General features: G+C 40.2%; 1 protein-coding gene across 3 annotated transcripts in view; it reads right to left on the bottom strand.

Annotated features, from left to right (window-relative positions):
* The window catches only part of LOC101165379 (receptor tyrosine-protein kinase erbB-4), a 357,518-nt gene that overhangs the window by 142,307 nt on the left and 191,341 nt on the right, over positions 1-23,870 (bottom strand). For all 3 annotated transcript variants that reach the window (XM_023964982.1, XM_023964985.1, XM_023964991.1), the window contains exon 3: positions 2,004-2,190. In XM_023964982.1, the coding sequence (XP_023820750.1) occupies positions 2,004-2,190 (187 nt within the window). The remainder of the gene's footprint in view (positions 1-2,003; positions 2,191-23,870) is intronic.

Raw genomic sequence — 23,870 nt, 5'->3', positions numbered from 1 at the left:
AAACGGAAAAAAAGTGGGGTTGTTTGATCGCGCAACGGAGAGAGAGACAGAGGGAGAGAGAGAGAGAGACCGTGGGTGTGTGATTGTGGACACTCTACCCTGCGACAGACTGGCGACCTGTCTAGGGTGCCCCCTGCCTTCCAGCAGCCCCATGACCCCAGAAGATGAATGAATGAATATATAGAGTGAGAGTAAAAAGTATTTGATTTCTTTCTGATTTAGTTGGTTTACTCACTAATAAAGACATGATCATTCTATACTTTTAATGGTAGATGTATTTTAACATGGAGCGACAGAATGTCAAAACGAAAAATCCAAAAAATAACTTTTGAAAACATTTATAATATTTATTTGTATTTCATTGAGGGAAATAAGTATTTGATCCCCCTTGTAAGGGGTAGGAGTTCTGGCTTTCACATAACAGTTAGACACTTCCAATCAACTTGTTACCTGTATGGAAGACACCTGTTCACAGAATCAGACAGATTCCAAACCCTCCAACATGGGTAAGACCAAAGAACTCTCTCAGGACCTCAGAGACAGGATTGTTGACCTGCACACGTCTGGAACGGGCTACAAAAACATTAGCAAAGATGCTGGGTATTAAAGTAACAACCATTGGTGCGATTGTGAGAAAATTTAAAAAGTATAATATGACCATCAATACACCTCTGTGTGGTGCTCCTCAGAAGATTTTACCCCAGATAGAAAACTTATTTTTAAATATAAAGGATTTAAATATAAAGTCTTTAAAGTTATTTTGAGGATTTTCGTTTTGATATTCTGTCTCTCCATGTCACAATGCATCTATGAGTAGAGTGATCATGTCTTTATTAGAGGGCAAACCAACATAATCAGCAAATATATCATATCTCGTATTTTATATATTTTATTTTTAAAATAACTTTACTTGCGATTAGTATTATTTTATTGGATATAAAACAATTTTAAAAAACTTAAAATTTAAGTATTTGAACCTGTTAGCACATCTGCAACACAACATTTATAATTTTAGTTATAAAGAAAAATACATTCTATTATACAATGGCATAGAATAATAGTTTTTTATGAATCGTTTAAAGCTGCAAACACATGTCAAATTGCCTCTTTTTGCATATGAATTGTGCCTTTTTAATTGGTTAAAAACTGATAAACACAAAAACAACTTTTATAATATTTTTTCTGCTTTTTTTTAAGTAGATGAAAAAGCTGAACATGTTTCAAATTCAGCCCTTAGTTAAGAATTAAGGTGAGAGGAAAACGCCCCACACCACCACACTACCACCACCATGTAGACCTTTCATTATAGGTTGGATCTTTTGTCCCGTCAGTCTCCAGAACATTTGTCGAAACATTACAGCTAAATGATGTGGGTTTTTATTTCTGAACTCTCTTCTGGATCCATTTTTAGCCCGTGAACTTAAAGACCTTAGCATAAATCAAGAGTCGAAATAAGGTGAAAGCCTTTAAAGCAGCAAGGACACTTTCAATTGTTTCACAAGTTTGATACAAAGAAGAGCAAAACATAGTGAAAAGCAAACTGCTAAAGACTTCAGCTCGCTGCCAAAGCTTGCTTTGGTCACATGAGCAACCAAAAAAAAAAAAAAAAAAAACAACACAACAGATGTTCCAAAACACATCACTGTTTTCACTTCTAACGTCTTTCAGAGGAGCCTTTTTCTGGGTGTGTAAACAAAAACGCAATTAACAGCAAAATGGGGTTCGTGCAGATGATTAATTTCCCCGATTATCTTCAAAAGTTGGGTTTCAATTTTTGGGATTTAATTATAAAGGATCCATTTAATCTTTTATAACGGCTTACAAAAGAGTTCAAGACAAAGAAAACGAAATTCTACGTCTCAAAAAGATGCTGATGAGGACCTCCGTTCCTATTAGGCAAACGTGTTGAGTTAAAATCATGAATTAGTTTAGCTGATAAGCTCTTTGTCAGGGAAAGAGAGGAAGATGCTCTTTAGTTTGGTTGCATCGGATTTCGGTCGGACCTGTGAGGCTGCGAAGGCCCAGCTGCTTCAGCCCGTAGTTGCCGTCCCGCCTGTAGTTGAGGAAGATGGCGAGCGCGTAGCGGCCCTCGTACAGCGTGGTGCCTCGGATGATGCGCAGGTTCTCCAGCGGCAGGTACTCGAACTGATTCAGCGCCACCAGGACGTAGCCGGTCACCTCTCTGATGGACTGCAGGGAGAGAAAGACCAGTGAAGAAATATTGAATTTCCCATTTCAGGATGGGTAAACAAAAAACAAGAGGTAGTTTATAGAATTTCAGGTGATAAGTCCCAAACCTCAAATTCAAACACGAATATCATATATCCAAACCCCATGATTTCACCGAAAACTGTAGGAAGTACAGTACAAATGCAGCCTCCCTTCTTTCATTCCCAGCCTTTTGTCATTTACTCATTACCCTTAATGTGCTGATGCAGTTCTCTCATTTTCGGGGTGCCAAAGATGCTATTTGCATTTTGAAATGTCAGCCCCGTGAAGCGTTTGGACATACATTCCAAAAAAATGATTAAAATGTCAGCTCATTTGTGGCCTGATTACACTTCTCTGAATACAGCTGTTACTTGAAGGTAAGCAAACATTTAAATTAATAAAGGATTTTGTTTGCAACAGAAACATTTTTTTTTAAACTCCAGTGGGGTATTGGTGACTTCTTGGTTTAGAAGCCAATTGAAATGAGACAAACACATTTTAGACAGAGAGAACTCACGTTCGACTACGGTCACATGTACAACTGCCACCGCGCAATGGGGAGGCATCAGCAGAAATTGATTTTTTTGGAAAATCGTTGATGTGATCATGAATGTAGACAGCGGCTGTCAGGTGGGGATGATGTCAGTACGAAAATGGCGGTGGCAGCCAGATTGCCGTGAGCAGCAGCTTTGATTGGACGATGTGTAAATGATTCCACACGGCCGCCGCCCAGGGTTATATATAAAGCGTCACACGTTATTTAGACAACATTCCTCCCAAGAAACCCTGCAAGGGCAAAGCCCCAACACCCAAGGTCTGAGCGGTCAAAATACAGCAATTTATATGCAGGACCCACTGTTTCCGAAATCGCCAGATTTAATGTCCGGTCTCACCGAGCCCCTGGCCCAAGTCAGCAGCCCTTGGCCAGTGTCTGTGCTGCTTGGGACAGGGATAGGTTGGCTACAGGGTGGCAGTCTGGAATCGGTTGATCATCATATAATTTTTAGGTCGCCACATAATGGCATTTTAGAATATGTGGCGTAATCAAATTCATGTTGCAGACCTAAGAATTTACTTTATTTTCACACTTTATGAACATAAATTCACACACACTTATGGTGGCAAACAATGCCTAACAGTGGTGCTAACCTATAACCACCAGGAGTATTGTGAAGTTCTGTGTGTTGCCTAAGGACACTATGACACGTGGTCAGTCAAGGCAGGAAATAGATCTATGATCTTCTGATCATAGGTGTACCGTTCTACTTCGGCTGCCTATAACTGCTATTGTCGTTCGATACCTATTGACTGGTTGAGACAAATAACCATCTTCAATTATTCATTTGATGAAGACATAAAGAGATACATTTTTGACACCTGCCGGTTAGGATTCCAGAGGTGTTCATTTTGAACAAGCAAGTCTGGAATTGTATTGGATGAAAAGATTGATAAAAGGTATTAAACGGGACAAAAGACGGAAAGTTGACGCAATACAACATCTGTCCACAATGACCATCAAACCCGAACAGCCAAGAGAGTTCAAACGATCAGCGTGAAACGGCCGATTCTGACTTGGAGAAAAGCAGTTTTCTTATTGGCTTTGCATTATTATCCAACATTTCATGAACAAAAAGTGTTCTACTATACTTTAGCCTCAGAATCCGCTGGAATCCCGTTTATTGGCTCAACGGTTCAAGAGTTTTGGTTGTTGGAAGGATATCAACACTGGAGCTACAGCCCTGGTGTAAAAGGTGTGATCACTTGTTTAGTCAAAGTCAGATGTTTTTGCAAGTACGTGTAAGGCACAAAGGTTTTCACTAAAGTGCACCCTGGTGCGAATATACCTTAGGTTTAAGTATGAAGCATATATAGCACGTGAGCTAAAAGATAAAACTACCCCAAAAGAATACAGCTAAAGAGAACCGCAAGGTGATCGTCTATTTATACTTCTCCAGAGAAGCGTCCGCCCTCCACACGAAGGCTCAGCGATGCCTAATGATCATTCAGCTCTTATTTCAGAAAGTTTCAAACATCTGACAGGGATGGCGGCGGGGCATGGAGGCAAAAAAGGTTTCTCGAAGACACGGACAGCTCGAGACACATCCTAATGACCAGAGACAGGCCAGTAATGATTTAGATGATTGGTTGGGAGGCCGGCAGAAAATGAGTAATGTGAGGTTTGATTGGCTGCTGACCCCTAGGGGTACATTAGTGGAGAGTGACAGCAATAGGGGGTGCCTGCGTTTGGGGATAATAGCAGGTAACCGAGATTAGTTTCTATATTGAGTACTAAGCAAACGGCGCACACCTGCTAAGTTAGCCTATTGAAGCGCCAACACAATGGGAGGAAAACCGACAAAGAAGGTGCTTATTAGCAAGATTACAATGTGTCAGTCACTTGAAGAGAGAAAGAAGAACATAATAAAAGAGCAGTAGCATCCATTTCAGGTGAGGCTTTGATTAGCATACTTATTGCCAAAAGGATTTCCATTGTGAGGCTTTTCACTGTCTTTCATCAACTTCCCTCTGTTTAGTTTTTTTACATTTGTTGGACAGTTCCCAACTCTATCCAACTTTGTGCAACTTTAGACTTGAAAAACTACAGAAAAAAGCTATTCTTTTCTACTTTTTATCCCCCCCGTCCTCATGAGGGGTTTGTTTCAGCATTGGTTGGAAGTCCTGCTGTTTCATCACGTTGACCTGTCTGCGACCTCTTGTTTCCACCCCGAGGCTGCCAAGCTTTTCCCATCTTTTCATTTTTGCCGTTACGGTATTGCCCTGCCGCCGTCAGTTCCACCGTAACCCTCCAGGCGCCTGCTGGGGGCGTTGTGACAACGGACCAGCTGTGGGCACACACCCCATTGGCTGGCAGACGCCACAGTGCTTCTACTGTCGACCCTACTGGCTGCCAGCCTTTGGGACCTGCTGGCAAAACTACAGAAAAAAGAAAAAAAAAACTGTTTTTCTGTTGCTAAGCAACCACATTAAAAAAAGGAGTCGAAAAACACAGCGAGAAGGGATATTTTCTTGTAATTTCCCTAATTAAATTAACGGATTACAATGCCCTTTTCTCCTCGTTTTTGCTTTGACACAATTTAATTTCCTTTCCGCTGAAATAAATTGTTTTTATCCGAGGGCTTTGGCGATCAATTTTTATCTGCATTCCTTTGTGCTGGAGGGAGGGAGGAAGCAGAAAGGTCCGGAGGGAAGTAGACTGGAGCACCTGCACTTCCCCTCCTGCAGCATCAACCGCGCTCTGTGCCAGAGACGCAGGAGCTGAAAGACGGCTCTCTGAGAAGCCCGCTGGGCTCAGATTCAACAAGGTGCTCTACCGCGCTAGTTAGAAAAACAAGCGTGAGGGATAAGTCTCGTGTTGCTAATTCCTGCAGAACATGTTTGGGCAGAGGCATCAAAGCTTTGGATATTTTCCATTTCGTTCCAAAAATTGTCTGCAGAAATTTGCCTCCCACCAAATTTACTATGAGGCGCTGACTAGAATCAGTCCACAGAGGTTACCGACACAGCATGCATTGCATGCTTAACACTTCTTCCTGTGTTTATCATTAGCAATTGCTGAGTAATTAGTAGCCACAGTCCAACTGGATCGTACGCCCTCCCAACAAGGTCCTTCTGTCTTCTTTCTCCTTTGGCGGAAACCTTACACGTTTGAAAATTCCTTTTTTGTGTCTTCTGGTTACATTGTGATAAAGCCAAAGCAATGAGTGTTAAATTTACCCCGCAACACTGCAAATAAAAAGAGATTAATGAAAGAGCACCTGAAAGGCCTCAAGAACTGTGTAAAGATACATAATTCTGCACCCGCAGCACTGCTGCGACCCTAAGAAGAGGAATGTATGCACACAAGCCAATTTAGAATTCAACAGTGGCTTTTGCCTTTGGGTACCAGAAAATCGCTAGTACTGTTACTAATTACTGACAGGTTTTTTTCTATTTGTTTTATTTTTAATAACATTTCTGCCAGAATGACCATTCTTGCTCTACGACATTTTTTAAACAAGTTTTTGCTAATCCTAATTTTTTGTTTATATTTTCATTGTAGTAATAAATATTTGATTGATTCCTACGGATTCTCCCGAGTGTGAGTGACAAGTCGTAGTGACCACTTAAACAACACAGAAGGGTAAAAAGGGTTGATGGCAGGTGAGAGACAGGCGTGTCGCAAGGATTTTTTTTTCTTTTTTAACCGTCATCCAAACCCAGCGAACTGTGCAAGCGGCCCGTTACGGCTGTTCAACTGATAAGTGTAAGCGGTCGGACTGCCAGAGATGAGGGAAATTAGACAATTGGAGCATAGTTTGTGTGCAAATCCAGCATGTGTCCTATGGGGACTTGCGTATAACCTGCACACCCCTTAAGTGTAGTATTTGGGCGTGGCCACAAGGGAACTGGACGACACCCCTGCGCTCCCATCTCTACGACTATCGACTAGCCCGGCAACCCTAAAACCGAAAGTACTCCTATGGGTCAATGGACATGTGACTAAAGCCTGGTTCATGCTTCACAGCAATCAGCCATCGCGTCAAAGTGTCCACAACCGCGTGGTCTAGTTCACACTAACACTGGCTGAACTTCTGAATGCATTTATACTGTTCAAGAGACACAATTGTCTTGTTTATGAAGTTTATGAAGGACATCTTGATCATACCCTTGCTGCGTTTGCGAACGCGCAGATACACAATAAGGCAGGGGAGGAAGTGGTGTGTTCATCCACTAAACAGAAGCAGGAAATTCAGAGGCGAAAAAAAACATTTATTCTCCAGTACTGCAATATATGAGGTATAAGATATATCTTTACTTACTCTATTTTCTATGTAGTTGTATGTTCTCTCTGTGTCTGTGTGTGAAGTTAAATCTTTCTTCAACTTCTTTAATGAAGTTTTCATCATCTGCAGTGTTGAAAAACATTTTTCTGGACAGAGTTTGCTCCGTCATACTCAAATCGCTCTATGTAAATTCAGGTTAAATTTCGCAATTGCACTACGCATGTAAAAAATTCCTGTCGCGGATGATGTCATAAGCAGGTGTCAGATATCCCAGCGATCTGGGCCCTACGACCAATGCAAACCGGAGGCTTTAGCTGTGATAGTTTTTTATGTTATAAAATAAGCAAAATTAAAAGGAAAATGTTCCTTTTGCAAAGCATGTGAGTATTTTATATTACTAGCTTCATTTACAGAGGTAAATTCTTTATTTAACTTAGGCAAGTTCTTTTGAATTATACCTTTAAAGTCCTAACAAACATACATTTGCTAGTAAAAAGTGTTGCATCAATGCTTGTTAGGACTGTAGTTGTTCAAGAAAATGATTCCAAACTGAAGGAAAAACCGTCTTAGGCTTTGGTATTGACTTTGATGTGTCATTTTTCCAACACGTCCACTTGTACTTGTAGAGTTTATGTCTGATCAAAAGGTTTAATTCTGTTTTTCTTTATGTACTTTTACTAACTTTATCTGCCTCTCACCGTTTCCATGACGTTGTCGCTTTTCGTCAAGCTAAGCCGATTTGGACGAAGATCAGCAAACACCACAAAAAACACCAGCTTTTTGAACTTTTAAACTAATTACATAGTTGTGGCACTGACGAGGAAAAAAAAACATTTGATTCCCGAAGATAACAACTTAATTTCACTCGCTATCGCGTTGGCTAATGCTAAGTCTCAATTTGCAGCTGCGAGATAGCAAGACGGGAATCCCGTGGACAAACAGCTTGATATCTTTGGATAAGACAAGAGCTGAGCTCCAATCTGCACCCAGCAGGCCCGAGGACAGCAGGAGCTGCTCTAAGGAGCCATGCAGCTGTACGTTTTTAGAAGATCAAAAGCAGAGAGGTGCGGTTAGCTGAGGCGCGCGCTAGCATGATAAGAGGAGGGAAGGCGGAGCGCAGAAGAGATTTATGTTAAAGCATAATTAATAGCGCACCTGTTTGTGTCATACGGATGAGTTAAAGTGTAAATGAGCTAGAAAAGGAACTGCCAGAGGAGGGAAGAAAAGGAGCTGCCACATGTCGGAGGAGGCATAGACGAAAGTCGAAGGAAAATGGGAGGAAGAAACGGTGACTTTTAAGCTTTTAAAAGAAGGGATGAAACATATTTTATGGTCATTATGGCTCATTAACATGCAGATGAAAAACTCTGCAAGTCAGTCAAGAAGAGTGAAGCACCACATTAAAAGAAAGGCTGAAAAACCTCTGCTGATTTGTTCTGATTGGAGATCAATCCTTTGGTCTAATATACCATACTTTACGAACAATAGGGGACGACTAAAATAATATGACGTGATAAATTGTGGATATGCTTACCAATGTCGAAATGATTTGGAGAGGTACACTGTGCTTTGTCAAAATGATTGGTTAGGTGCAAGTTTGAACATGCTAACACAGCTAACGAGTAGCGGTGTTGGACTATTTATTTTTAATGTGTTACTTTTAGTGACGTTGAAAGTGTGCGAGGTCACAGTGACGTTTGCTTTAACAGCGTTGGTCTGTTTTTGTAAATATTGTATCGTTTATATGCGAAAGCAGCTAAAATTTATAATGTGGCTAACACGAAGCGTGGTAAAAATAAGTTTTAGGTTCTGTCCAAATTCCTTCACTACTCACTATATAGTACACTATATAGTGCATTTGCCATTTTGTAGTGCTGTCCAAATCTACAACTCCAAACTCAAGTGTCCTAGAAACTTCCCAGAAGTCTACGCAAAAAAACAGTGTGTATTGATGCTCACTAAATTGGCCACAATGCATTGCGTCTAAACAATTTTTGCCAGAAAAATGTATTTACATTTTTTTTTTGATAAACCATCAACATTTTCATCTTTAGAAGACAGTGGATTCATAAATAGTCGTCGCAAAATGCTCATATTAATTAGATCTTCACTTCGGGGAAATTGATGACGTCATATTTGCCGTTTGGGGAGAAAAAAAAAACATTGAGCATGGTGTCTGAAGTGATTTTAAAATCCAGGGCACTACTGCACTATATAGTTTTCTAGTAGTTAGGGAGTAGGGTGGGAATTCGGACACAGTCTTAGAGTTTCTGTGAACGTAGTTAGTAAATGGCGTATACTTGTATAGCGCCTTTCTTCCTACAAGGACAAAGCGCTTTACAGTCACAGACCCATTCACCCAGTCACACACACATTCACTCACACATTCACACACTGATGGCGGCTCCGCTGCCAAACACAGGCGCCTGCCTACCACCAGAGGCAAGGTGGGGTTCAGTGTCTTGACTCAAGTACCAACCTCTCATAATCTTTTGTCTCGCCTAATTCACCAAAAGTTAAATTATAGAGCAGTCATTGATGGCACAGCTTATGATTCTGTGCGCTATGCACTGTGCAAAATACGGAACTAGCTTAAGTCAACTGTAATACGATAAAAAATAAAAATCTACATTTAATGCAGATCACCTTACATATGGATTCATTCTGGTTGTGCCGCCTGATGATGTTGCTATTTTGAGAGGTACTTGGGCCTGTGTCAAATGGACACTGTTTTTTTACAAGACACAAACAAGGTTGCGCGTTTTAGAAATACGCTAACACAGCTATCATGTAGCTGTTACAGACTATGTTTTTCTATGTATTACTAACAAGCTTGGAAAGTAAGCACAGTCACAGTAATGTTTGTTTTAGCCATATTAGTGTTTTTTTAAAGTCTTGCAAACAAGGATGTACGTTTTGCAAATATGCTAACATGGCTAACAAGTTCTAGATTTACCATGAACACAGGTATTAAATTCAGAATGACCTACTTATCTCTGACTCTTTTGTCTCACTTAGCGCGCCTATTATTTGCATTTATTTCAAAACTTGGACATTCATTGATGGTGCGTCCTATAGTGGGGAAAATGTGTTACTAATTTCAGTCAGCTGCGTTTAAATGATGCATGAATCACTAATAAATTGCATCTCAATAATAAGCGCAATGATCACGCAAGATTTATGTTCTACGTATATTTAGGTGTTCTTTGCCTGGTTTATTTATACTTTTTCCATGGTTTTAGCCTAGTTTTTCGTGATAAATCTGTGAAAACTTCCCAAGAACCACGACTTTTCTCATTTTTTTACACGTATATTCAAGTATGACCAATTTTCATCCGTGCAATATGCGCAAAACGTACAAAGTGGCTTTGTGACATGGCCTTATTACATAAAAAGAAAAAAAAAATCCACATTTAGTTGCCTAGTACGCACCCCTCAAATACTTAAGAGATACACTGCATGCATATTAAAAAAAATTCCAAAGAAAGAAAAAGAGTTTAAGTAAACACACAACCAGTTTGTTTGAGATGGAAACATCTCAGAATGTGGATGGTTGTAGCCTACGGCTTTCCCAAAAGATCTATGGGGTGTGAAAAAACATGCAGATCAGGGGGAGAAAAGGTGGAGTTCACTTCAAACAGAAACCACATCAAATAAGTGAGTGTTTTGAACCCACACACCTCTTTTCATGTTAAGAGGAGCTCCAATTCCCGTCTCTTGGAAGTTTGTAGATTGTTAACCAGCCCATTAGAGCGAAGGAAAGTCAATTTTCTCACTATGCTCAATCAAATGTTGTTAACTTGGTGCTGTAATAAAAATGCTTTAATATTAATATTTGTTTTAAATGGTAGACCTTTAGCTGTGATGACAAATGTTAAGTAGAGGTAGAGCTTTTTTCTATGGAAAACAAAAGTCAGAAATTGCACAATTGCAAAAATGATTATTATGTTAGAACAGAGGAAATCTGGAAAACAAACTTTAAGGAAAATGGAAAAACTACAAATGGCATTAATTTACAGTGGAATCAACTGCAAACACTATTTCCTGAACAATGAATGTCCATTATTTAATAGAATCAAACTGCAGATGTCTAGAACGTTACAAAAAACTTGTCTAATGTGGCTAACCTGTAGCATGTTACAAACAAGTTCTAGAGTTACTGTGAACGCAGTAACTAGTCTGACGGACTGACTTAACTCTTGACTCTTTTGTCTGGCTTAATGTCTCTTATAGTTTGGCCCTTTACGCGACCAAAGTTCTAGAATAGACAATTTGTTGGTACCCTAATAGTTCTAACATAGACCTTTGCACCTTATGATACCGTACGCCCTATAGTGTGGAAAATGTGTTGTTTTTTATGTGTACTTCTGCGATAACCATCCCTTCACAAGAAAGTGGAAACATGTCAGAAAAATCAAAACTTATTTACCTCGTTCACAATAATTCTCAACAGTGTTCAGTTAGTTGCAACACATGCAATACAAACGAACAGTCTCCCCTTTTCGGTTTACTATGTTGAAGCATTGTACTGAATTGCACGTCTATAAACCTCCTAATGGTGGTGAAATAAGCCTTCAGCTCTAGCTACTCCTCTCATTGCTTATTCAGGAAGGGTAGTTTCATGTAAAGAACATAACAGAATCCACTGAATTTGATTTTTTATTTGATCCCCTGGACTGAAAATGTATTTGAAGGCTGTGGACAGGAGCTCCTTCCCTCTTAGAGAGTCCAACATGTGAAACAGACTCAGTAAGGGTCCCCGTTGGACTCAACTAGTTGGAGTCAAAGAGGACAGAAAGAAAAACAACCCGAAAACACAAGAATGTCTAATATAGAATGGAAGTTGCAAACAAAAACAACAAATATTATTTACACCCTGAATTGAGACAATAGAGTAAATGAGACTGTTGAGTGTATCAGTCTGGAATGATAAAAGCAAAAAACTACAGACATGGCTTAATGGTACTCAGATCAACCACATCTCTAAACTGTATCAAAAGTCTAGCATTTAGTGTAAAAAGTGTCTGTTTCTTGAACAAATTGCCCAGAGATTACAAAATAAAGTCCCACTCCAATCACCCATTTGATATGTCTAAGTCTTTTATTTTTGATAATGCCATTTTTAGGCCAAATCAAAAAACCTGTGTCATTTTCTAGGGCATAGTCTATACAGAGCGGTGGGAGTTAAATCAATATTTGCCGAGTTATGGGCGGAACCGTTGGTGTAGCACCCTCCTACCCTGCCTGTCGCTGAGAGCTCTCTGTTTACATGCTCTCCCACTGACCAACAGCCCCCTCACTTCCCCAACCTCACATTATCAGTGCAACAGCAATGGTGAGCAATATTTGAGCTATCCAGCTGTGCAATTTTGTGCCAGATGCCAGCTCGGACGAGGAAAACGAAGATGTACATGGATCTAGTCGTCTACAAGTGGATGCGTCAAAATGGGGCGGAGCTTGTGGCCCACCCCTCATATTCCTATGCATGTTTTTGGACTGTTTGAGCGCTCAGAGAAAAGAAAAGAAAAAACATGGATGCATTTGTGCTAGCCACTGTACCACTACTGCTCAGTCAGTAAAAGGACATTTATTAATGATAAAATTATGCTGCAGCTATCCTTGATTTATCCTTTTTTTATTGGTCTGTGCAAAGAAAGCTGCCGATAGAGGGAAACGGTCGGGCTTTGACACTGCTCACTAAAGCGTCGACAGTGACTTTGGGATGACACGGTGCCTGTGCCGATGTGCAGGCTGGTGCCTCCAGCAGCTGCTTTCCTGTAGGCTTTTGCTTCTGACATTTATTGTGCCAGACATCTCAACAATCTCATACAGGCGCGCTTCATAAGCGGCGTCTGCGTTGTCAAGACACATTTATAGTAAAGGCGCTGCTGACTCTGAAATTAAGAATACCAAAGAGGGGCGGGCTCGCAGGACAATGGCAGAAGAATTACTAAAGTAATGACAGCACGAGTCCATCGTCCACCGCCTGACTCTAAAGCCGCAGTGAAAACTCTTAATACATAACTCATGAGAAGAAGCTGTTGCAGAAACCTAGCAACAGTCGCCCGGCAAATCGCATTATGCTGTAGCCTTTGGGGACCCTACATAATGTAGTTATGTGACAATGCTAGTGCAGATCAGCCACGGGCCGACTTCTGCTTCCCTGACAGCGACCATGGAGAGAAAAAGAAAGAAAGCATGTTATATGCTGTACTGCCTGCCTCCTTTAAATCACATGTAAAAGCCTCATTACGCCCGATAGACAGTTTCAAGAGCTGGTACCCCACATCTACAGTCTTGAGGGGCAGTAAGTCCAGGTAGGGGGTAACAAGGTATAGCCGCGTGGCCTTTGAGTAGCAATGTCAGCTCACTCTTAAAGAGTAAAGGGTGTTTACTGTCCCTTCAAAGTGATTGATGATTGGTTCTCTATAGAGGTATGCTCTCGCCATAGGTAGACAATGCAGGACGTGGATGATAAATACATGTCTAAGAAAAAAAGGAGGCAATGTGCATGAATAACCAGTGTGGGGAGGTGTAAATGTATAGAAACATAATAGTAGTTAGAGTTAGTGATTGTGTTGGGAAAAGGCATTATAGGCACAATGCACCAAGGGGCGGCTGTGGTGCAGTGATAGGGCGGTTGGCCTCCAATCGTAAGATTGGGGGTTGGATTCCCACCTTGCCCGCCCATGAGTTGAAGTGTCCTTGGGCAAGACACTTAACCCCACATTGCCTCTGGTGGAAGGTTGGCGCCAGTGGTCGGCAGCGGAGCCGCCACCAGTGTGGGAATGTGTGGGTGAATGGGTCTGTGACTGTAAAGCGCTTTGGGCCTTTGCAGAAGGTAGAAAAGAGCTATATAAGTATTCATCATTTACCAAAAATAATATTTTGACCTCTCAACCGGCAACATTGTATCCAAATTTTTACCACTCTTGCATATATAAGACTTTACTATCAACTATTATCCTATCTAAATTTGCATTAAAATATCAATTTTAATATCTGTTAAGCCAGAGGCTGTGGAGGAGTGGACACTGCACAAAACCAGTAAATCCCTGGTTGAAGACCACCAGTTGGGTTAAGAAAGTAGGGATGTGTGTATCAATTTGTCAATACCCAACAGTGGAAAGTTTAGAGTTGTAATCTTTTTACGGATCACAAACAACTGCTTTAATAAAAAATTTACTGTTTGTTACCACTCCTTTAAAATATATCTCTATTTTATAAATATGCACCCTGACACTTTTTAAAACAAGCAGCCAGTTTCAAAGTCACCCGCTCCCCCTTCTGTCCGTCAGAAGACACTGCGGGAGAGTTGTAGGCACGGCAAAACAGGTGGTCAGTTATTCAACTCACTTGATTTTTAATTTTGAATTAACCATATTTGTGATCATTTTAACCAAAGAATTTTACTATTTTTTTTTTTGTACGTTTTTTTTCCATCTATTATCTGTTGCATATTTACGGCAAATTCCCCATGTCTTTATTAAGAATTGTATCAGTTGGAAGTAAAAACGATGGTAATGGCTACATCAGATTACATTCACTGACCACTGGCACACCTGTCCAACTTCTCGTTAACAGTTCAAACCGAGCATCAGAATGGAGAAGGAAGTTGATTAAAGGGACCTTGAACGTGGCATGGTTGTTGGTGCCAGACGGGATGGTACGATTACTTTAGAAAAGCAGCATTTCTATGGGTGGAAAGGCCTTGTAGATGCCAGAGGTCAGAGGAGAATGACCAGACAATAGTAACTCAAATGAACACTGGTTACAACCGAGGTCTACAGAAGAGCATCTCTGAACGGCACAACACGTCCAACCTTGATGCAGATGGGCTACAGCCAGGAAAATCACACTGGGTGTCACTCCTGTCAGCTAAGAACAGTAAACTAAGGCTACAATTCACAGACTGACCACAACTGGAAAATAGAAAATTGGAAATATGTTGCCTGGTCTGATGAGTCTTCATGTCTGCTGCAACATTCAGATGGCAGGGGATATTTTCCTGGCACACCTTTAGCCCCTTAGTACCAACTGAGCTTGGTTACAAAACCAGAGCCTACCTGAGTACTGTTGCTGACCGTGTCCATCCCTTTATGACCAAAATGTACCATCTCCTGATTGCTACTTCCAGCAGGATGAGGCGCCATATCATGAAGCTGGAATCATCTCAGACTGTTTTTTTGTAGATGACAATAAGTTCAATGTATTAAATGGTCACCACAGTCACCAGATCTCCATCCAATAGAACACCTTTCGGATGTGGTGGAATGGTAAATTGGCATCCTGGATGTTTAGCTGAAAAATCTGCAGCAACTGCGTTATTCTGTCATGTCAACATAGACCAAACTCTCTCAGGAATGTTCCCAGGGCCTTGTTGAATCGATGTCACCAAGGATGAAGGCAGTTCCTTAAGGCAAAATGGGTTCCAACCCGGTACTGGCAAGGTGTCCCTAATATAGTGGCCAGTGGGTGTATAGGATATACATTTCAATAAACAAAATAGAAGAAAATACCTGCGTTGGCTGGTAATGCAAATATTGGTGTGTATCGCGGAAAAACGTATCGCTAAGATAATTGGTTTAGCAAGAAGTTAACAAATTTCATAAATGTTACCATTAATAAATGATGTCATATCGCAAGAAAAAATATTTCTTTTACCCATCAATACAATTAATACTTGCAATGTCAAACCTTTGTCCAATCCTTCTGCTGTAGACAAAAACTTGTTAAAAAGTGACACAGCAAATAAAAAGTCTTCCTTTTCAGCTCAAAACTCCAAGTGAATTTATTATAGTTGAAAATTAATTTTGTCACAGAACTTTTTATATTTTTTGATGGTAGTACACATTGACTGTGTACTACTTCAATGACGTGCAGTGGTATTGTTTTGTACTGCTATATGTGGTGCAGCGAACCGCCCAGAGTAGTGTAGAGCGGTTGACCTCTGATCGAATGATCGCCGGTTCGGTTCCTGCGTTGCCTGCCCATGTTGCCGAAGCATCTTTGGGAACTGAAAGTGTGTGCTTTGGTGAATAGGCCTGAACCAAGGTAGAAAAAAGAACACGCATACACCATTCATTGTTAAAGAGAAGGTTGGTACCCTGCACCTTCCATTGCATTCCAAATGTAAAGTTTAGCAAAAATTATTCAGTTTGGACTGATTTAAAAACAAGTTTTTTTTTTACCACAACTATTTTTCACATATTCCTATTACAGCTTTGGTTTTTGCAAGGCTGCTAAAATTGGAACCGCCTGAACAACAACTGAAGCTTTTCTTAGCAGCTAATGAAAAGTAAATAGGGTAATTTGTAAAAATGATCTACGTTTGAGCCAGGTAACCAGGCAGCTGCACAACTTATTAAGACGATGTCAGATTTGATCTTTGGTAAGTGGTAAGAGACGGAGATTATTGAACTATATTTTCTCAATGGTAATGCTGACATCATTGTCTGGCAGTACGCCATTCATGACTGAGGCATTTTTAACAATGCGCTTTATTTTTCTGGAATTTTTTGAAAACCTGGCTTTTACTTGCCAGCTTCTGCCTCCTTAAAGAATGATATATTCACCTTCCAATTTCACTTGATTTTTATGGAACCTTTGGCAATATTCTTTACATGGATTGGGGTCCCATAAGCTCAGTGTTATACTGGCATAATTTGCTTGAGCAGTCAACCCAGATAAGAGTTTCTTTAGATGATCTGACTAAAAATGTTGACATAATTGCCAGGAACTTAACAGCAAACATCTGTTATGTTTCTACTGAAGCAAAAATGGCTCAAACATTGAAAGTTGCGATCTGGTTAGTGGGATGCGTGCCAGATGCATTTAACAATGAGTTGATTCTTTGTTTCATTTGTTTCAATGACAAACCTGCACTTTGAATGCAGTTTGTGCTCGGATAGATCAAAACTGTTGAGCAGAAGACTTAAAAAAAGGTGTCTCAACCCGGTAATTTAGAATCAACTGTTTCTCGGCTTTGTGGGACCACACAAAGTAAGTTATCTGCAAGGCCGACATTGTTATTAACACTAAAGTACTGATAATCTCCAGAACTCCTCAGGTTGTCCATCACTCCGCAGCAAGGATCCAAGTCAATGAGATAGTAAAACATATTTACGGATTTTTATCTGAAAGCATTTCTTCTGGCTGTCCTTCCCTGCACCTTGGCAGTACAGTGAATAAGTCACTGAGCCACATGACCTTGGAAGTTTTTTTTTATACAAGTAAAATGGCATAAAGAGCAATAATGCTGTTAAGTTCATGCCTAAAACACATTTTTGTTTTAGTATTTACTGTACTTGGAGAAGCAGTTCTGGTTCCTAACTCATGTCACCCCACAGACAGAAGTATCTCCTTTTTCTTGCTTAGACTATGGTCACATATACCAAAATGCCACCGTGTTGTGACCTAAATACATGTTTTTCAGCTAATTCCGTGGCAGCATTTGGAATCGGGATGCAGAAGTTGCATTTTTACTCCTTGCTTGGTGGCCGCTAAAGTTTTAAGAAAAAGTGACAATTTTAAGGCGACTGGATGGTTTTTTTGACATTGGTCATTGGCTGTCCAGGCACACTCGGAGGTCGCCCGGTTGGCAGTCCAGTGACGTGCGGGTGGCAGGAAGGTGGCGGTGCGATAATTGATTGATTGGAGGGTCTCCGAGATCCCCATATCATTCGATGATGGCCGGATTTTAGACTGCCACCCTTCAGCCCCCGTGCTGCCAACATCTAATTGTTAGAAATTGCAAGGTAGCAGCAGGGGCACATGACGAGGGCATTTGAGATGGCCAAATGTCAGTCTGGCGATCCCGGCCACCATCGGTCCTGTAAATAAATGGGTAGACCGCGTTGATGCTCCATTGATGCTCTTCATCTGATGAAGACTTCTACTGCGGTTGGACCGCTTGGACCTTTGTTTTCTTGGGTGCTGGGGCTTTGGCTTTGCAAGATTTTTTTTAAAAGCATGTTGTCAAAAATTTGTACATATGTAAATTGACAACATCATAATGTCCAGTGATGACCAGTGATGCAGAATGGCCCACTTTGTATATACCCCCGTGCTACAGGCCAGCTTGTGGCACTTGATTTGGACAGCCGACGTCCAGAGACATTTACATATAAACCAATCAGAGTAGCCGGCGATCCGGCTGCCACTTCCTTGTGGCCACCCAGCTGTCGCCCTATAATGTAAAGGTCTCATACTCGCTTGGCGCTGTTTCCATTCAAGACCACGCCAACGATTTTTCAGAAAATCTTAAAGATTGTGCTGACGCCTACCCATTTTGCAAAGACAGTTGTATTTGTGACCATAGCATTAAAGCACCTTGTAGTTCAGTGCGCCTTATATGTGACACAAGTTAAAAAAAAATAGACCATTCATTGACGGTGTGCCCTATAATTCTGTCATGCGAAAAACACGGTGAGCAAAAAGGGCAATGTACTAAAAAAAAAAGTCATCAGAAGGTGATGGCAATCACATTTTCCACAGTCTAAACGCTTCAAAGAATACACTCTGTTCCTTTGGCACACTGCAGCAGTGACTGTGGCGTCTGCTGTATTTTCCTGCAGCTGAAGTTATTAAACAAGCACAGAGAGAACAAATTCACACACTCAAACTAAATTAATCTGGGTGACGTGGTTTTAATATTTGCAAAAAGGTGAAAGATCTGTCATAGCTTTTTACAGAAGACTCCGGTAGAAGGCTACAATAAAAAGTCACAACTAATCCTGCCAGTAGGGAGGTGCAATATAGTGTAATATCACAGTATCTATCATTGTTGTCAAGTGTAGTTGCCTCTTGTGAGAAAACTAAATTGGAGATCCAGTAATTTATACCTGTAACAAGCTAATTATTTTTAATCCATGTTGACTGATTGTTGACTGTAGAAGTACAGTACATGCAGAAGCATAGCATAAAGGTCACACAGTCACTATGTACATTTTGCACAGATGAATATTGACAGTACATGAATATACGTGCTAAAAGTTAGAAAAGTTGTGGTGACATTTTTACGTGACATTTTCACAGATGTATCACATTTAACCCATGGTTGGAGTACGAATAAACCGCGCAAAGAACACGTAAATCAACCTGTTTGTTGCATTTATTTTTATGCAATTTTTTAGTGATTTATGCGTCAATTACGTAAATGGAACGTGATATTTGGGAACACATTTTTGATGTAAACATTATACATCAGTGGTAAATGCGTGAAAAATCCATGAGACAAACGTGGAACGGTCGAGGAAAGCCACAAATTTGTGTATGCATCTTGCAAAAATCCGTACGTGGAAAATGAGCTAAATGTATGAAGTGGCTGTGTAACACTATTGATATGTTATCTGTCCTGCAGCAATGATGCAAAGTCTTGAAAAGAATGGCCTCAAAGCGCTTTTAGACACAGCCAGACATACAGTAGTTGAGTCTTGTTCTCCTAATGTAAGTATTCATGTGCAAGCAGCTGGGATCTGAGGGTTTCACAGTGTTCATGGGAAGTTGTGGGAGACAAGACTGGGACAAAAGTAACTCCATTATTCATTTGTGTTGTGCACTAGTTTCTGTATTCGTTCTTGAGGTTACTGTCTGTACTGTGTGCTAGTTGATTGTTCATAAGTGAAAACAAGGGATGCTCGATTGTCCCAGAGTGGATTTTCATTTAGTTGAATTTCTATCATCAATTACAGAGAAGGATCAAAATTTAGACTCAGTTAAAGAACATCTTTTTTCCATTTTTGCTGGTTGTGGTTTCCCTCTTTGTTTTCTGTATTCTATAATTCAAAATGTGCTGCCAGTATTTTTCTGTTTCCATGACTCTTTATATAACCTTTCTACAGACTAAATACATTTTTTTTAAATTTCCTCTTCCTCCATCCTCCTTCAGCTGTCAATCCACATCTCTGAAACAACTCTCCTTCCTTTTTTCTACCTGAAATAGGATCTCCAACTCTTTTAACTCTTCAGGATGACTCATCTCATGTTCACTCCATAAGCACCGGTGGAGACTCCGGGGATCCTCAAAGGATTCTTTGGACTTGCTTCATGCTCAGCAGGATTCCTGCTGAGGTTGAAGCGCCACAAAAATTGTATTTTACAATTCAAGTACTTTGCATCTTTTCTTCTATCCAGTTTCTTCCGGATGAAATGGCTATGGGACACCAGAGTCCAACATTTCTGGTGTTTACTTCTTGCCGGTGACAGTCACCTACCGGGATCCTTAACAACGACCATAAGATATGATCAAAAGTTGACTTTTGCAAGACCAAGCTCAAGTTCTTCGTCAGAAATCCTGATTTCATTTAGAAATCGGAAGACATATTTACTTGCTGTGTGTCTTAACTTCCTGACTACCAGCAATGGAGGACGTTTTGAAACCTGAATACCTCCCAACCACTGCATTTTACTGACTGAACTCTTTTTGGTATCCAGAGAGGACATTTGGGGCTTTCCAAGGATACAAAATGTGAAGGCTCTGGGAATTGTAGTTATTATGGTTGACTCAAAAAGAAAAAAAGAAAAATTACTTGATAAATATTTATTTAGAGGCCAAAATTTCGTCTACACTTAACATGTTTTAAAGTCAAAACAGTTATCCTGTTATGGTATGAACCATTGACCATCAAGGTGCACACCAGATCTAATGGCATGGTACTGTATGAATATTTATGAATATTTGGTAGCTGGGTGCCTCATTGTGGAAAAGTCACTAATCTTGGACCTGGCAAAACAGTCCCATATCATGAGACTTCCTCCCCCATGTTTGACAACTAATGTCACACCAGGGAACCATCTTTTTTGACAGCGTACAACGATGCTGCGTGACGCAGCAAAGATTAAGCGATTCTTTATGGCAATCTTCAGTTCTTCGAATTGCTTTTTATTCCAACTTTTGAAACAACAAACCATTTTCAGCTACACATTTCCATTCAACCAAGGATCTCACAGGTGTAGTACCACAGCGTCTTCCTTGTTAGCAGATAGATGAGGTTGTTAAAAATGGTAGTAATCAGAAAAGAAGCTGTAGCAATGACCAACACCAGCTTTAAGATCTTGAAGAACCTTTGTTACAACAGAACTGCTTTAAAGTGTTGACCATACAACACCAGTATTTATATTTGTTCAACTATTGTAACTTTCCTACCGTGGATGCAATTATCGCAATTCCAGCAGATTCTAAAATGACATAATCAGCCTAGTGCTGATGCGAAATACTTAGTAGTGAAGTGCTTACGCAATCAACCGAAACAAGCTGATTCTGTCGCTGGACAGTGGACAGTGACTTCGGTGTTGCATATGGCTCCAAAGCCGCTTTGAAGCCGCCACGTCAGAATCAGCTGATTTAAATGGTCGGAGAGTTGTGTTAAATTAACTGCAACGCTAGGTGTCACTGGCATTATCTATGGTGTCAAAGGGTTGATCTATGTTATGGTCCTTTGAAGAGGCTAAAAAGTAGTTAGGATGTTACAGCCAGTAGAGTTTATCGATATTTAATAATTATTTGTAATAGGCCTTTACAATTTAGACTCAAATCATTCAGGCTATTTTGTGTGAGTTATCAAGTAGATTGCCAAAAAATAATGTTGTCATGGGGGCTTTGGAGCCTTTGCCACTAAACTGTAACTATTGGCAACAAAACCCAGAGCAAGCGATGCACTGTAAGCATGAGAACCTCTCAAGTATTTTGGCCCATTAAAAAATACACACTTCAAAACAGACTCAACATAATTGTCCTCAAAACGCCAGACACAGCTTTAAGAACAGATGCTACATCGGTCAGAAAAGTTGCCAACCTGGGAACACTGTATTTATGTGTGTGTGTACACACACATACATACACAGGAATAGAAAAGGCTTTTAGGCTGAAAAAACATACTTACTTTGTGTTTCTTAGCGAACAAAATACATTCCAGATCACAACAAAGATTTTGTTTTTATTTTACTTTCACTTTAAATAAAAAGAAACAAATTACTTTTTTTTTTCCTGCAAAATACAAATTAGGATTTACAGTGGAAAGTCATTTAAAGGCCTTTAATATTTATTTTTTGCTAAACAATAAAATTATTCAAAGTATTTGTTAAAATAAGCTCTTTAAGATTTTTAATTCAGTATTTAAAAATAGTCTGCTATAAAAATAGGGCCACAAAATTCAAAAAATGCTGCCATGGATACATAAGTGAATTAAAGGATTGCTTAACCAAAAATTAGCTTCAAAAACCTATTGTTTAATAACTTTTCTAGGAATTATTCCTTAGTCATGTTCTTGACCTATAAGGGGGCTGCTTTTTGGTTGTCTGGGCCCACGGAGGGCTGCATTTCAGCAACCACTTCCAATTAAAAGTCTACTATAAGCACATTTTGGTCTCAAGCGTTAAAAACTGCATTCAAGTTTTAAAGTCAGTTTTTGTGCGAATCTGTGAAAGCTTTCCCCCCTATAGCATAAAGATGTTCTGAAACCTGAAGAAGCTGTGTTTGACGGCAACACATGCAGGCCAATTTGAGTTTATTTCCTCTTGTTTTGCTCCACTCGGTAACAAAATTATGTAAGAGGATAACACGTACGACTGAAACCCCATTTTCGTTGCTCTGTTCATAGCAAAGTTGGAAACGAACAGTTCCAGCTTCATCCATTCCTTTCAGCCACATGCATCTGCCACATAATTTGCGATAATGACGGCATCCCGGCAGGGCCTCTCTGTACAAAGTGATTCGGAATTGATTTAGTGCATTAATTACGCCCCTGTTACGCTGGTGTCATGGACAATATTTTACAATTTGATAAGCAAAAGACGCGCCATGGGATCATTTTGATGAATTGCGAGGGGTTCGGTCACGGCACGCTTTTATGGTCGTACCTTTTAATTTAACGGTAATCACCCCCCCCCCCCCCCTTTTTTTTTTCTCTCCACGCTGTGGAAGAAGCAAGACTTTAATTTCACCTCTGAGACCTCTGCTCTGCATCCCGTCTGCTTTGATCAAGCCCACTAAAACGCAGGCATTCAGTGGACCACACACGCTCACCGGTGCACAGAATACATGGACGAGCGGGGCGACGGGAATTCAGCAGTGAAGTTGGTTGTTTACACTTTTTTATTTTTTGTGTGTCGATGCAAATGTTTTTGGCTTTTCTGCTACTCCTTTTTTTTTTTTTTTTGCAGAGATATGTCTTTGGTGCTGCAGGCAAGACAACTGGGAGTCCAGTAATGAGCAGCTTCAGTGTTGGAGTTGTACCACCTACTGGTCCCCCCCCTTTGGGCAGAGGAGACACTGACACTCACTCTTGGGGAACTGCAGTCCCCCCACTACACCCAGATCCAAAGCTGAAAACTTTAAATAATGACTTTTCATTTTTTCCCCTTCTTTTTATGTATTCTTTTTAAATGCCTGAGTTTTATTGGTTAAGTTGTGATGTATCCATTTGTAAATAGCCTGAGCTGCTCGTACAATGGTTGTTCCCTGACAAAACACAAACAACAGCTTTAATGCTATCATTCTATGGTCAAAAAAAAGGAACCAAAGACTGTGAAAGCTTCACCTAACCATTGGAGAACATTAAGCATAGAACACCATACTCGGGCTCCAAAAATTTGTCATGAAAAACCATACTGTCAATAATAAAATAAACTTTTTTTTCCCCCCTAATATATAGGCGACTGGCAACTGTAACCGAGGTGGAATGAATAATTATGGTTCCCCAGTGCATGTTTTTCTGTTAAACAATCTAAACTGTTAATGTAGGGCTATGTCTGAATTCCCTTTCTACTCCTTAACTACTAAAAAACTAAACAGTAAGGGTTAGGGTTAGGAATCTGCTATGCACACTCCTTTTTTTCCCCACAGATTTCCCAAAATTGCTGTTGTACATCTTTCAG

The sequence above is a fragment of the Oryzias latipes genome, chromosome 2 (genome assembly GCF_002234675.1).
Source record: "Oryzias latipes chromosome 2, ASM223467v1".
NCBI lineage: Eukaryota > Metazoa > Chordata > Actinopteri > Beloniformes > Adrianichthyidae > Oryzias > Oryzias latipes.
Note: the sequence above shows the minus strand (reverse complement) of the source record. Positions and strands in the feature narration are given on the sequence as shown.